General features: G+C 34.2%; 1 protein-coding gene and 1 non-coding gene across 2 annotated transcripts; both read right to left on the bottom strand.

Moving 5' to 3' along the window:
* Nucleotides 1–1,637: 1,637 nt before the first annotated feature.
* Nucleotides 1,638–3,084, bottom strand: LOC105951179 (uncharacterized). Its single transcript, XM_088812708.1, has 2 exons — nt 1,762–3,084; nt 1,638–1,673 (listed from the first exon to the last, which is right to left on the bottom strand). Exons 1-2 carry the CDS (start codon nt 3,082–3,084, stop codon nt 1,638–1,640), a joined length of 1,359 nt encoding a protein of 452 aa, XP_088668834.1.
* Nucleotides 3,085–12,089: 9,005 nt separating this feature from the next.
* LOC148765208 (signal recognition particle RNA) lies at nt 12,090–12,393 on the bottom strand. The gene has a single exon (XR_016029997.1).
* Nucleotides 12,394–14,579: the final 2,186 nt, after the last annotated feature.

Here is a 14,579-nt window from a genome sequence, read left to right as displayed (position 1 = left end):
GGGGTGGCAAGTGTACGTGGTTTGGTGAGATTCGGTTAAGATTAGTCGGCGAACGTTTGGGTCGTCGGGGACGTAAATGCGATTTTGGAATCGGACGAGACCTTCTTCGGTGATTCGGAAGTTGGGGCTGGATTCGGAAGTTGGGACTGGATTCGAGGTTATTGCGGATTTTGAGAATTTGCGGATCGTTTTCTTGGGCTGATTTGATCGATTCTCCCAAGTTAGGTTGGACTATGAGGGCGTTGATCGATTTGCGGCTAAGTGCGTCGGCGACCACATTTGCTTTGCCGGGGTGGTAGAGTATCTCGCAGTCGTAATCTTTGACTAGTTCGAGCCATCTTCGTTGCCTCATGTTCAAGTATTTTTGGGTGAAGAAGTATTTCAGACTCTTGTGATCGGTGTAGATGGTACACTTTTCGCCGTAGAGATAGTGTCGCCAAATTTTGAGTGCGAAAACGACGGCGGCTAATTCGAGATCGTGCGTTGGATAATTGCGTTCGTACTCTTTGAGTTGACGTGAGGCGTAGGCAATGAATTTTCCATTTTGCATAAGGACGACGCCTAATCCTGATTTCGAGGCATCACTGTAGACTATGAATTCTCCGACTTTCTCCGGTAGTGCGAGAATTGGTGCCGATGTGAGTCGAGCTTTTAATTCGGTGAAACTGGCATTGCATTTGGGTGTCCACTGATACTTGACGTCTTTTCGAGTCAGTTGGGTGAGTGGAGAGGCAAGCTTCGAGAAATCCTTCACGAATTTGCGGTAGTAGCCGGCTAGTCCAAGGAAACTTCGGATTTCCTTTGCGTTCTTCGGAATTGACCAATTTGACACGGCTTCTATCTTGCTGGGGTCAACGGAGATTCCTTGTTCTGAAACAATGTGACCAAGGAAAGCCACACTCGATAGCTAGAATTTGCATTGCTGAACTTGGCGTATAGTTGATGCGATCGGAGGGTTTGGAGTACGGTACGAAGGTGAGACATATGTTCTTCTTGGGTTTTGGAGTAGATGAGAATGTCGTCGATGAAAACAATCACGAACTGGTCCAAGTATTGATGGAAGACTCGGTTCATAAGGTCCATGAAAGCTGCGGGGGTGTTGGTTAGACCGAAGGGCATGACGACGAATTCATAATGGCCGTATCGGGTTCTGAAAGCCGTTTTGGGGACATCGGATTCTTTGATTTTGAGTTGGTGATAACCGGATCGGAGATCGATTTTTGAGAAGACCGATGAGCCTTGAAGTTGGTCGAAAAGATCATCGATTCGAGGAAGAGGGTATTTATTCTTGATTGTGACTTTGTTGAGTTCACGGTAGTCGATGCAAAGGCGGAGGGATCCGTCTTTCTTTTTGACAAAGAGAACCGGTGCACCCCACGGGGAATGGCTGGGTCGAACATAGCCTTTGTCGAGCAATTCTTGGACTTGATCTTTCAGCTCCTTCAATTCCATCGGGGCCATACGGTACGGTGCTTTGGAAATTGGAGTAGCTCCGGGGATCAGATTGATTTCGAACTCGATTTCTCGATCATGCGGAAGTCCGGGAATGTCATCGGGAAATACGTCGGGAAATTCTTGGACAGCTCGAATGTCGGACATTTGGGCTTTGGGATCGGATTCGGATTTCACAATATCCACTAAGTAGCCGGAATGGCCTTTGTGAATGAGTTTGACTGCTTTGATTGCGGATATAATCGGAATCGAGGTTTTGGGTTGACTTCGGAATTTTAGGGTTTCGCCATTCGGAAGAGGAAAAATGACCGTTTTTGAGGCACAGTCGATTTGGGCTTTGAATTTGGTTAGCCAATCCATGCCTAGTATAACTTTGAAGTTTTGGATCGGTAGGAGGATTAGGTCGAAATTCATGGTTTGAGTATGAACTCGGATTGGACAATTTATTATGACTAGGTTAGAGCACATTTCTTCGCCAGAGGGAATGAGGATTCGATATTCGTAATTTAGTCGATTTGGTTTGAGATTTAAGTGCGCAATTATGTCTTTCGATATAAAGGAATGAGTAGAGCCGGAATCGATAAGAGCATAAATGGGTTCTTCGAGGATAAATATAGTACCTGCTATCATAGACGGGTCTTGCTCGATCTGTTCTTGAGTCATGGCGAACACTCGACCGGGGACGTTTGGTGGAGGTTTCGGGCAATCTTTCACCATGTGTCCGGGCTGATGGCATCGAAAGCAACTTCTCGTTCCTTGTATGCATTCTCCGGAGTGACTCTTTCCACACTTTGGGCAGGTTGGCCTTGGCGGCGGTGGCGGTGGTCCGGTGGATTGGTGAGTGGGCTGCGTTCCTTTTCCTCGGAATGGGCGGTTGCCAAAGTTGTTCTTTTTCCACGGACGTTGGAAATTTGGAGTCGCTCTGCGTTTGTTTTGAATTTCTCCCTCGTCTTGGGCAGCCATGAGTGCCTTGTCTACGAGTTGGCGGAAAGTCGAGGCGTCGGACATACGAATGTCTCTACGGATTTCGGGTTGGAGGCCGCGAATGAAATGGTTCTTCTTTTCTTCGGCGTCTCGAGCGATGAATGGGGCGTAGAGGCAGCCACGTTCGAAACGGCAGATGTATTCTATCATCGGTAAGTCGCCTTGGCGGAGTTCGAGAAATTCTTTGAGTTTGTGGGCTCGCACGTCTTTCGAGAAATATTTTCCGAAAAATTGAACTTTGAAATCGGTCCATGGCAGAGTCTCGAGGTTCATTCCTTCCTTGATTCCTTCCCACCAGTGACGAGCTTCGTTTCGGAGGAGGAATATGACACAATGTACGCGGTCGCGGTCGGTCATTTGCATGTAGTCGTATATGACTTCGAGAGATTTGATCCACTCTTCGGCTATGGTGGGGTCGGTTCCACCGTGAAATTCGGATGGGTTCATTCGGAGGAATCGTTCGTATATAGCTTGAGGCGCGTTATTTTGAGGCGGGGTTTGGGTTCGTTGGAGAAATTGTTCGATTTGACGTTGGTGGTTTTGGGCTTGTTCACGGATTAAGTTTGAGAGATTATTAATGGTTTGATTGGGGTCTTGTGGTTCATCGGCGGGATTGCTCGGGTTTGCTCGGGTTATACGTCTCGCCATTATTTTTATATTAATTATAATTAATAAGTAAAGCAAATAAAACACATAAAGAAAATAATACACATACTTTACCGGATGGTCCGAGCTTCGCGTCTCGAGTAGTCTCTAAACCCGTGAAGTTCGTACGAGTATATATGAACCATGCTCTGATACCACTCTCTGTAGCACCCCCCTTTTAGTCGGGTGATAAATCGAACCGGTTTATCGGAATGTTTATTGAACTAGCGGAAGCAAAGGATCTCTTTGTAATTATTGAAACACTGGAATGGGGCGAAAATGCAATTATCAAAAATATCTTCTTTTGAGAAATGAAAACTTTGCACTTTCAAGAAAACTTTTCTTAGGTTACTTTAGCCGAATAAAGATTCCGGTTGGAAATAAGTTCGAGGAGAGGTTTTTAGTTCGAGTGCTACAGTATTACTATCGGTTTTTCGGTTCGAGGAACAATCAGAGTTTGGAAAAGGTTATTTTGGTGAATAATTCAGGAATCACTAAGGGAGTCATGAAAATAGCAAATTACGAAACTTACTATATTATAGTAGGGGTTAAGCACGATTCATAACGAAAATGAGTTCAAAAGGTACGAAAAGAAAATGTTACGTTTTTAATATTACATCACCAAAAGAAACCCAAAATATGGCATCGTTCATAGGTCCTCGTACGTTTTCCGAAAATTCCGGGCAAGACCTCGATCCACTACTCGATCCATCCTGGTTGAGGATTACTACTACCTGCAATTAAAAGACATCTATATGAGCTATAAAGCTCAGTAAGAATTCGATGAAACATCGAACTTTGAAAAATACGTTATACATAATATATAATATTATATACCCATTCTTACCCACGTTCCGTTCAACAACACAAGCCAATCGTTAACATTACATAACTCACGGAACACGTCATTAACACAAAATTACGTACTTATGCAAAATGACTAAAATGCCCTTTTTGTGAAAATCATGAAAAACACATTTTTCGTTTTATCGGATCCGTGAAAGATTAATTTATGTACCTGGATAATAAACCTGTTACGAGCCCGTTTTCACTAAGTGGAATCAAACCACTACACACATCATCCTAGTTGGATACCGGCCCACTATATCCGAGGTGTTTATTACCCGATATTCCATTAATCTTTCAAATTAAAAATCATTTAATGCAACTTTTCAAAATAATGCTATAACCCACACATGACATCACAATTATCAATCAAGTGCCACAAAATCACACAAATCTTACAATTTACCACATATTTGTAATTTGGGCAAAAATCCCAACTTCACACACATAAACACACAACCACACACGGCACACACCCCATGCACAATCAGCACACACCCACTCACACATTTTCAGCACACACACATAGAACCAACACATTAAACATCACTATTTAATCATCAAACCATGCTTAAAAACAAATACTCCTTTCTCACATCTCATTTAATGAACTTATTACCACTTCTAGGTAATAATCCATTTCAATAACTTTTCACAGCCATTAAACCACATCCAACAGCAATTAAAAGTACAAAACTACCAAAACTCGTCACTCATAACCATTAAATCAAAACATAAACATTAAGGCACAAAACATGTATAAATGACATGCCAATTGTCCTCATTTCGAAATAATAGCAAACTGATTCCAAAAATCCCCAAATTAAATCCTAGAACTCCTAACTGACCAAATTTTCAGGTTCTGAAATTATTTTAAATTTTTACAAAGTTTCGAATTTTCTTGAAATTAAAAACTAGGAAAATCCCTTTATTAATTTAAAAATCCAAAACTCTAATATAACTCTAATTGATTTTTGAAACTTGGTAAATAAAACTTTTTCCTAATGAGTACTAGCTGGAAAACAGATCCAAACTTTAAAAATGAGAGATTTTTTGGAAATTGCAGTTTTGACCCAAAAGTTTCAAGATTTATACATGCAACCACACTAGAAATTCAATTTCCACTTTTTCATGAGGACCCCTTACAAATCTGAAATTCCACTTTACTAAATGCAGAAAATGAAGTTGAAAAGTAACTTTATGCAGAAATTTCGAAAATTACATAATTTACCCCAAAATCTCTAGATCTACACATGCAAGCCTACTAGAATTTCCAAAAATCAACTTTTCTTACAAAACTCTTTAAATCCGAAATTGTTGGTTCAATAAATGCTGGAAAACAGTTTTGGAAACACTTTCAGGACTGACTTTACAAAAATTACAGATTTGACCCAAACTTTCGAGGATCTACACATGCAACCACATAAAAGTTCAAAAATTCCTTTTTCTTGAAAACCCCTTTTTGAAATCTGAAATTTTTAATGATGTTGGCCAATAAAAGTTGTATCTACCCACTATCAACATAGATGAAGCATGCAAGAACAAGAAATTAACAAGAAACACCCATTTTCCATTTTTTTTCAAAAAGCCCTAAATTTCGAAATCATTCCCAATCTTTTAAAATTTTATGAAAATCGTTTCCATACTATTGATGCCCTTTAGTTGCAGCAAGAAATCGAAATTTCTTACCTTAAAATCGAAGAAAGAAAATAACCGAAGGAAGTGGGCTTTCAAGCACCGAAGTCCAACCAAGCTACCTTGATGGTGAATGAAATGGTGTGAGCTTCAAGGAGGGAGGAGTTGTGATCTCCCGAAAGGAGACAAGTGGTCTTGATGGTGTTCTTGGAGTAGTCTAAGGCAAGTGTTAATAAGGAACTCTCATCTTATTTTGGGAATTTCTTTGTAAATATGAGGTGAGGTGGAGAGAGGAGAGGCCGATGGTGGTGGTGATTTGTTTCGGTGGGGAAAGGAGGAGAAGACAAGCAATGGTTGAGGTGTTGGAAGAAGAAAGATGAAGGTGCCTCTTCATCTTACAAATGAGAGTGTTGAGTGTAGGTTTAGTGAAAATGATTAGGGGGTGCCAAGTGTAAAGACATGCATGCTTATTACTAATTATTTTATTAATATAAATACAACTTGCATAAACACCACACACACACACCATCCGAACACACACACATTTCGGATATATATATATATATATTCAAATATTTATATGATACATGTAATAGTAGGTATAGGTGTATATCTATATGCATGTACAAAATGTACATATGTATGCATGTATGTACGTATGTATATATATATAAATACAATCCACATAATTCACCAAGTTTCGAACATATATAAATAATTTACCAAATAAATAGGATACGCAATTATTCACATAAGTCACATAATTCACGAAATTTCCTAGTATTTCAAGTTACGAAAATTTAAATCATATAAATCACACATATAATAGCGCACGTAATTATTCACGTAAGTCACATAGTTAAATTCACGTAATGTATATAATTCATACTACGTATTAATATTATTCTAGGGTTCTCGAATTAGAAATATTATTCCCGGGTTTTAGGGTTTTCGGGTTTTGGAAAGGTGGGGTGTTACAACACTTAACTTACGTCACATATATATATATATATATATATATATATATATATATATATATATATATATATATATATATATATATATATATATATTGTATCCTTAGATTATAGCTCTCTCGAGTATATTCAATACACAAGATTTTCTTCTTTTTCTCTCAACTATACTCCATGAATTGAAACTCAAACCTCTAATACAAGACCCACACGAGGGAACTCTACTCAGTAGGAGAGAGAAAGAGCAAAGATTTTCAGTATCATGTAATATTTGCAACAGTGATTATGTAAATTATTGTGGATCTATAGCATATTCAATAATGTATTTCCACATATTGAGTTAACAGGAAAAAATATTAACAATAATAATAATAAGATAAATGAGAAAATCAACCAAGTGGTAGTAAGTAAACAAAGACAAATGCATTAGCTGTAAGAAATGTGATATGGAATCGCAATCCCTGCCTTGGTCCCATTAATTGTGCAGTAAAACGTGTTTACTCGAATTCCACGTTTACTAAAAATTATTATGCGTTTATTATTTCAATTTGTTTTATCATGTAAAATAAATACGTACTCTTTACGTATGAAAATGTTACGTTTTTAATATTACATCACCGAAAGAAACCCAAAATATGGCATCGTTCATAGGTTCTCGTACGTTTTCCAAAAATTCCGGGCAAGACCTCGATCCACTACTCGATCCATCCCGGTTGAGGATTACTACTACCTGCAATTAAAAGACATCTATATGAGCTATAAAGCTCAGTAAGAAATCCGATGAAACATCGAACTTTGAAAAATACGTTATACATAATATATAATATTATATACCCATTCTTACCCACGTTCCGTTCAACAACACAAGCCAATCGATAACATTACATAACTCACGGAACACGTCATTAACACAAAATTACGTACTTATGCAAAATGACTAAAATGCCCTTTTTGTGAAAATCATGAAAAACACATTTTTTGTTTTATCGGATCCGTGAAAGATTAATTTATGTACCTGGATAATAAACCTGTTACGAGCCCGTTTTCACTAAGTGGAATCAAACCACTACACACATCATCCTAGTTGGATACCGGCCCACTATATCCGAGGTGTTTATTACCCGATATTCCATTAATCTTTCAAATTAAAAATCATTTAATGCAACTTTTCAAAATAATGCTATAACCCACACATGACATCACAATTATCAATCAAGTGCCACAAAATCACACAAATCTTACAATTTACCACATATTTGTAATTTGGGCAAAAATCCCAACTTCACACACATAAACACACAACCACACACGGCACACACCCCATGCACAATCAGCACACACCCACTCACACATTTTCAGCACACACACATAGAACCAACACATTAAACATCACTATTTAATCATCAAACCATGCTTAAAAACAAATACTCCTTTCTCACATCTCATTTAATGAACTTATTACCACTTCTAGGTAATAATCCATTTCAATAACTTTTCACAGCCATTAAACCACATCCAACAGCAATTAAAAGTACAAAACTACCAAAACTCGTCACTCATAACCATTAAATCAAAACATAAACATTAAGGCACAAAACATGTATAAATGACATGCCAATTGTCCTCATTTCGAAATAATAGCAAACTGATTCCAAAAATCCCCAAATTAAATCCTAGAACTCCTAACTGACCAAATTTTCAGGTTCTGAAATTATTTTAAATTTTTACAAAGTTTCGAATTTTCTTGAAATTAAAAACTAGGAAAATCCCTTTATTAATTTAAAAATCCAAAACTCTAATATAACTCTAATTGATTTTTGAAACTTGGTAAATAAAACTTTTTCCTAATGAGTACTAGCTGGAAAACAGATCCAAACTTTAAAAATGAGAGATTTTTTGGAAATTGCAGTTTTGACCCAAAAGTTTCAAGATTTATACATGCAACCACACTAGAAATTCAATTTCCACTTTTTCATGAGGACCCCTTACAAATCTGAAATTCCACTTTACTAAATGCAGAAAATGAAGTTGAAAAGTAACTTTATGCAGAAATTTCGAAAATTACATAATTTACCCCAAAATCTCTAGATCTACACATGCAAGCCTACTAGAATTTCCAAAAATCAACTTTTCTTACAAAACTCTTTAAATCCGAAATTGTTGGTTCAATAAATGCTGGAAAACAGTTTTGGAAACACTTTCAGGACTGACTTTACAAAAATTACAGATTTGACCCAAACTTTCGAGGATCTACACATGCAACCACATAAAAGTTCAAAAATTCCTTTTTCTTGAAAACCCCTTTTTGAAATCTGAAATTTTTAATGATGTTGGCCAATAAAAGTTGTATCTACCCACTATCAACATAGATGAAGCATGCAAGAACAAGAAATTAACAAGAAACACCCATTTTCCATTTTTTTTCAAAAAGCCCTAAATTTCGAAATCATTCCCAATCTTTTAAAATTTTATGAAAATCGTTTCCATACTATTGATGCCCTTTAGTTGCAGCAAGAAATCGAAATTTCTTACCTTAAAATCGAAGAAAGAAAATAACCGAAGGAAGTGGGCTTTCAAGCACCGAAGTCCAACCAAGCTACCTTGATGGTGAATGAAATGGTGTGAGCTTCAAGGAGGGAGGAGTTGTGATCTCCCGAAAGGAGACAAGTGGTCTTGATGGTGTTCTTGGAGTAGTCTAAGGCAAGTGTTAATAAGGAACTCTCATCTTATTTTGGGAATTTCTTTGTAAATATGAGGTGAGGTGGAGAGAGGAGAGGCCGATGGTGGTGGTGATTTGTTTCGGTGGGGAAAGGAGGAGAAGACAAGCAATGGTTGAGGTGTTGGAAGAAGAAAGATGAAGGTGCCTCTTCATCTTACAAATGAGAGTGTTGAGTGTAGGTTTAGTGAAAATGATTAGGGGGTGCCAAGTGTAAAGACATGCATGCTTATTACTAATTATTTTATTAATATAAATACAACTTGCATAAACACCACACACACACACCATCCGAACACACACACATTTCGGATATATATATATATATTCAAATATTTATATGATACATGTAATAGTAGGTATAGGTGTATATCTATATGCATGTACAAAATGTACATATGTATGCATGTATGTACGTATGTATATATATATAAATACAATCCACATAATTCACCAAGTTTCGAACATATATAAATAATTTACCAAATAAATAGGATACGCAATTATTCACATAAGTCACATAATTCACGAAATTTCCTAGTATTTCAAGTTACGAAAATTTAAATCATATAAATCACACAAATAATAGCGCACGTAATTATTCACGTAAGTCACATAGTTAAATTCACGTAATGTATATAATTCATACTACGTATTAATATTATTCTAGGGTTCTCGAATTAGAAATATTATTCCCGGGTTTTAGGGTTTTCGGGTTTTGGAAAGGTGGGGTGTTACAACACTTAACTTACGTCATATATATATATATATATATATATATATACATATATATATATATATATATATATATATATATATATATATATATATATATATATATATATATATATATATATATATATATATATTGTATCCTTAGATTATAGCTCTCTCGAGTATATTCAATACACAAGATTTTCTTCTTTTTGCTCTCAACTATACTCCATGAATTGAAACTCAAACCTCTAATACAAGACCCACACGAGGGAACTCTACTCAGTAGGAGAGAGAAAGAGCAAAGATTTTCAGTATCATGTAATATTTGCAACAGTGATTATGTAAATTATTGTGGATCTATAGCATATTCAATAATGTATTTCCACATATTGAGTTAACAGGAAAAAATATTAACAATAATAATAATAAGATAAATGGGAAAATCAACCAAGTGGTAGTAAGTAAACAAAGACAAATGCATTAGCTGTAAGAAATGTGATATGGAATCGCAATCCCTGCCTTGGTCCCATTAATTGTGCAGTAAAACGTGTTTACTCGAATTCCACGTTTACTAAAAATTATTATGCGTTTATCATTTCAATTTGTTTTATCATGTAAAATAAATACTTACTCTTTACTTCTGCCCCCTTATCTTGGATTTTCTATTGATAGAATCGCAAAGTCCAACAAAATATCGAAAAGCCCAATGAATTGGGATATGTGTATTGGTTCAATGTGATTATGGCTTGTTCGGTTACTATAAAGTTCTAATGATTAAATAGTAGGGCTAGTAACACATTCGATTGTCAATATCTGTACTTACTAAAACCCGCTACAAAAAATAAAGTCCGTTACTGAATACCAGTATTTCATTCAATTAGTAGTCTCTCATCTAGAGATAAATTTAATCGATGTAATTAAACAAGTAAAAGACTATTTTATCCTTAAAACTACAAGCTAATTTTCTAATTGAATAATTAATTATTGGGATAATATCATTTACATCCCTTGTACTAATGACAAACATTCACTTATCTTTCATATACTACCAAAATCTTCACTTACCTCCCTGAATTAGATCTTGTACATATTATACCCTCATGTAAGAAAAATATCTTCCTATTTATAACAATAATTTTCTTCAACTTCCATTATATTAATAATCATTTAATTATTATTATTATTATTATTATTATTATCATTTTTTTCTCTTCAAAGTCAAGTATATTAAGAAAAAATAATAAAAATGTATTTATTTTCTTTATCTTAAACCTGAACATATATATAAATTAAATTTAAATTTCGATCTAATTAATTTCCATATATTAGTATTTAATTATTATTTTTATTTTTGTCAAAATAATACGCAATGAGTAATTGATATCACTAAAAAAATTAATATGTATAATTAATTTTAAATGGTAAATTAAATACCATTGTAAACATTTTCAAATAAATAATAGAAAAACTATTGAGTAAAAAATCATTTTCACTGTGATTTTTATGATACTTTATATTTTATTTATCTTTATAAGAAATATCAGTTATATGAAAAATATGATTTCAGAGTTCAATGCAAGTAAACATAAAACAAATACGAGCAAACATAAATTATAGGTACTAGAATATGTTTTATTATGAAACCAAAAATATTTAAGTTTGTTAAATTATGAAAGAGGGATGCTTGTCTTTAAAAAAAATACTAAGAGGAAAAGGGTATAGTTGGTATAATATGTAATCTAGGGGGTAATACATGATTTAATAGTATAGTGGATGTAAGTGAAGGTTTGTAATACAGGGGTAAGTGAATTAACCCTAATTTATTCAGTAGAGAATTTACTAATTCAAACTAATCCGATATAGATAGCCAAACGAGTTCTCAGTGGAGTATTGTAAAGTTTATTATTAATTAATTAATATTGTAAAAAATAATTATTTCAATATATTAATAACAACATATTGTTTTAAGAGAAATAAACACGAGGCAAATAAAAAAAAATGGTGATTTCTCTATTGGGCCATTGTATTAGTGCAGTATAGTAAAGTATATACTTAGTTATATTAGAAAAAAGTCCAATATATTAATGACCACACATTTTTGTAAGTAGAGAAACCAAAACAAAAATGATTGTCCAATAGAGGCTAGCCCGTTTAGCTTAAATGGGCCGAAGAAGCATCGGCCCGTTATCCTTCAACTGTAGAGAGCGGGAAGTTTTCGCTGCTATGTGAAACCAGCCTGGCGCATTGCCCTCCACTCTACGAACCACGCAGCTCAAGCCTTAACCCGAGCCACGTGAACCAACTCACCACTTGGAACGGACGGGCCAATTATTGCAACTACCGATCCAACTAGACGGTCAAACCACATGTCCAATCACAATATTGCCCCCACTTGGGTTATAAGCCCAAGTTACTGAGCTCGGCGAACAATAATTAATTTCTTATCATATATATATATATATATATCAGTGCAAATGGTATTACATTTCCGATGTGGGATGAAAGCACTACCTATTTTTCAAGTTAAATTCAACTGTATCAATTATTTTAAAATGCTGAGATAATTAAGGTAAATTAATGTATTAAGAAAAAAAAATTGATATATATTCATGGACATGAAACAACTTTCATACAGAAAAGTAAAAAACACAAGAAACAACGTAATGAAAGAATGTATTTGAAGGAAAAGACCTAATATATAGTATCTACTATAGATTTCTTTTTACAGACTTCCCATTCATTTAAAAATTAAAATGATTATGTGATGATACACCATTACATCTTTTTTTTATCATTATATTTTTAGTAATGAAGAAAAATATATTATGGTATATTATTCAAATTAGTAGTCTCATTATGAAGAACACAAAATCAGTCAGTTTAATATGAGTTTGTGCTTAATCAGCTCTGGTCTAAAATTTGAATAAATTGTTGAAAATAATGGAAAGTTACAATCTTATCAAAAATGAAAAAAACAATCAATATGGTACCACATAAGACACAACTAAGTCACACTTATAGTTTATTATAATCTCGTTTGATTGGGAACATTAGCCATTATTAACTAAATAATTGAGTTTTTTTTTTATGTTCGATATCCCCAATAACTTGTCGGCTCGACCCGCAAATATAAAATGACTTATCTTGCCTACTAGGCATATTTTTTATTGGACCTTCCAAGGTCCAATAATATAATTGACTTTTATTGGATTATTTAATTTTATCTTGACTAATCTTATCTTAGCAACCAAACGAGATCTAAATTGTTGACAACCAAACGAGGCCTACGTTGTTTGGTTAGATAAAAATATATAAATAAAGAAAAAAAATATGATTTTTATTTAACATGGTGATTAGTTCCAAGTCCCTACTCTCGTAGTGGGCCAACGAAAGTAGGAAAGCATCTGGCGTGTAATTTTTTAACACAATGGATATAGAGATTTAACCCAATTCGAATCTCCCCCGATTAATGAGCCTGCGCTACCAAGCTCAACAAACACACTAATTCTCTTATTATATTTTATAGGGTTAAATACACTTTACACCCTTAAAGTTTAGGAATTATAACATTTAGCCCGTAAAGTATCAAATATAACACTTACCCTTTCAATAATAAATTCAATAATAAAACTTTCCTTTAATGACATGTAATTTTTCTTCTCATAATCCCTTCCAACAGTTATATATATATAAAGATGATATTTAAAAATATGTTTTCAAAAAATCTTTCAAAAATTCTTTATTATAGAAGAAAAAATCTTAATTTCGTCGAAATTTTCTTTTGATTTTTATTTCCAACATTTTTTATTTGATCTTTATTAATAGTTAATAAGAATGAATTTGGAATTATACATGTATCAAATTATAGATTTTTTAAAGTGAAATGCATTGATCATAATTTTTTCTGAGACTATATATCATAGTTATGAACTAACAAGTACTCACATGATTTATATAGTCAAATGGTTACACTAGCAATGTAGGGAAAGTAAACAAAAATATTGAAAGTAAACAAAAATTCATATTTTTTTTCTTATTAAAATTAGAATTTCGAAGTAGTAGAATTGATTTTAACGATGTTGGAAAAAATATTTTCTCACGTGTTCATTGATCAATAATTTAATGATTATGAAAAGAAAAAATGTCATGTCATTAAAGTAAAGTTTTATTATTAAATTTATTAATGGAGTGGGTAGTGTTGCATTTGATACATCAAAGAGTACGTGTTACAACCAACCTCAATATTTTAAGGGTGTAAACTGTATCATCGCCGAAGCTACATTACTGATGTGGGATGAGTTTGTGTACATCCAAAGCTTATGCTCCTCTTTCCAACTTCAAATTGTTTCAAATTTCCCACTTTTGCCACAAACCGCCCAATCATAATGGTATTACAAGTTACAACATGACTTCGATAAAAAAAAGTGTCAAGAAATAGCTATTCAAATTATATCCTAGTCGTTGTTTACTACGGTTATTGGAATACACATGACTTATACTAACAAACATATAACATAAACTAATATTTAGGTTAAATTATATCTATCTCTTGAGTGTAGGTGTAATTATAACTAAACAGTCTAAACTCCCTTTAGTATTTAAAATTATGC

The sequence above is a fragment of the Erythranthe guttata genome, chromosome 14 (genome assembly GCF_056151865.1).
Source record: "Erythranthe guttata isolate IM_541 chromosome 14, IM_541, whole genome shotgun sequence".
Lineage (NCBI taxonomy): Eukaryota > Viridiplantae > Streptophyta > Magnoliopsida > Lamiales > Phrymaceae > Erythranthe > Erythranthe guttata.
Note: the sequence above shows the minus strand (reverse complement) of the source record. Positions and strands in the feature narration are given on the sequence as shown.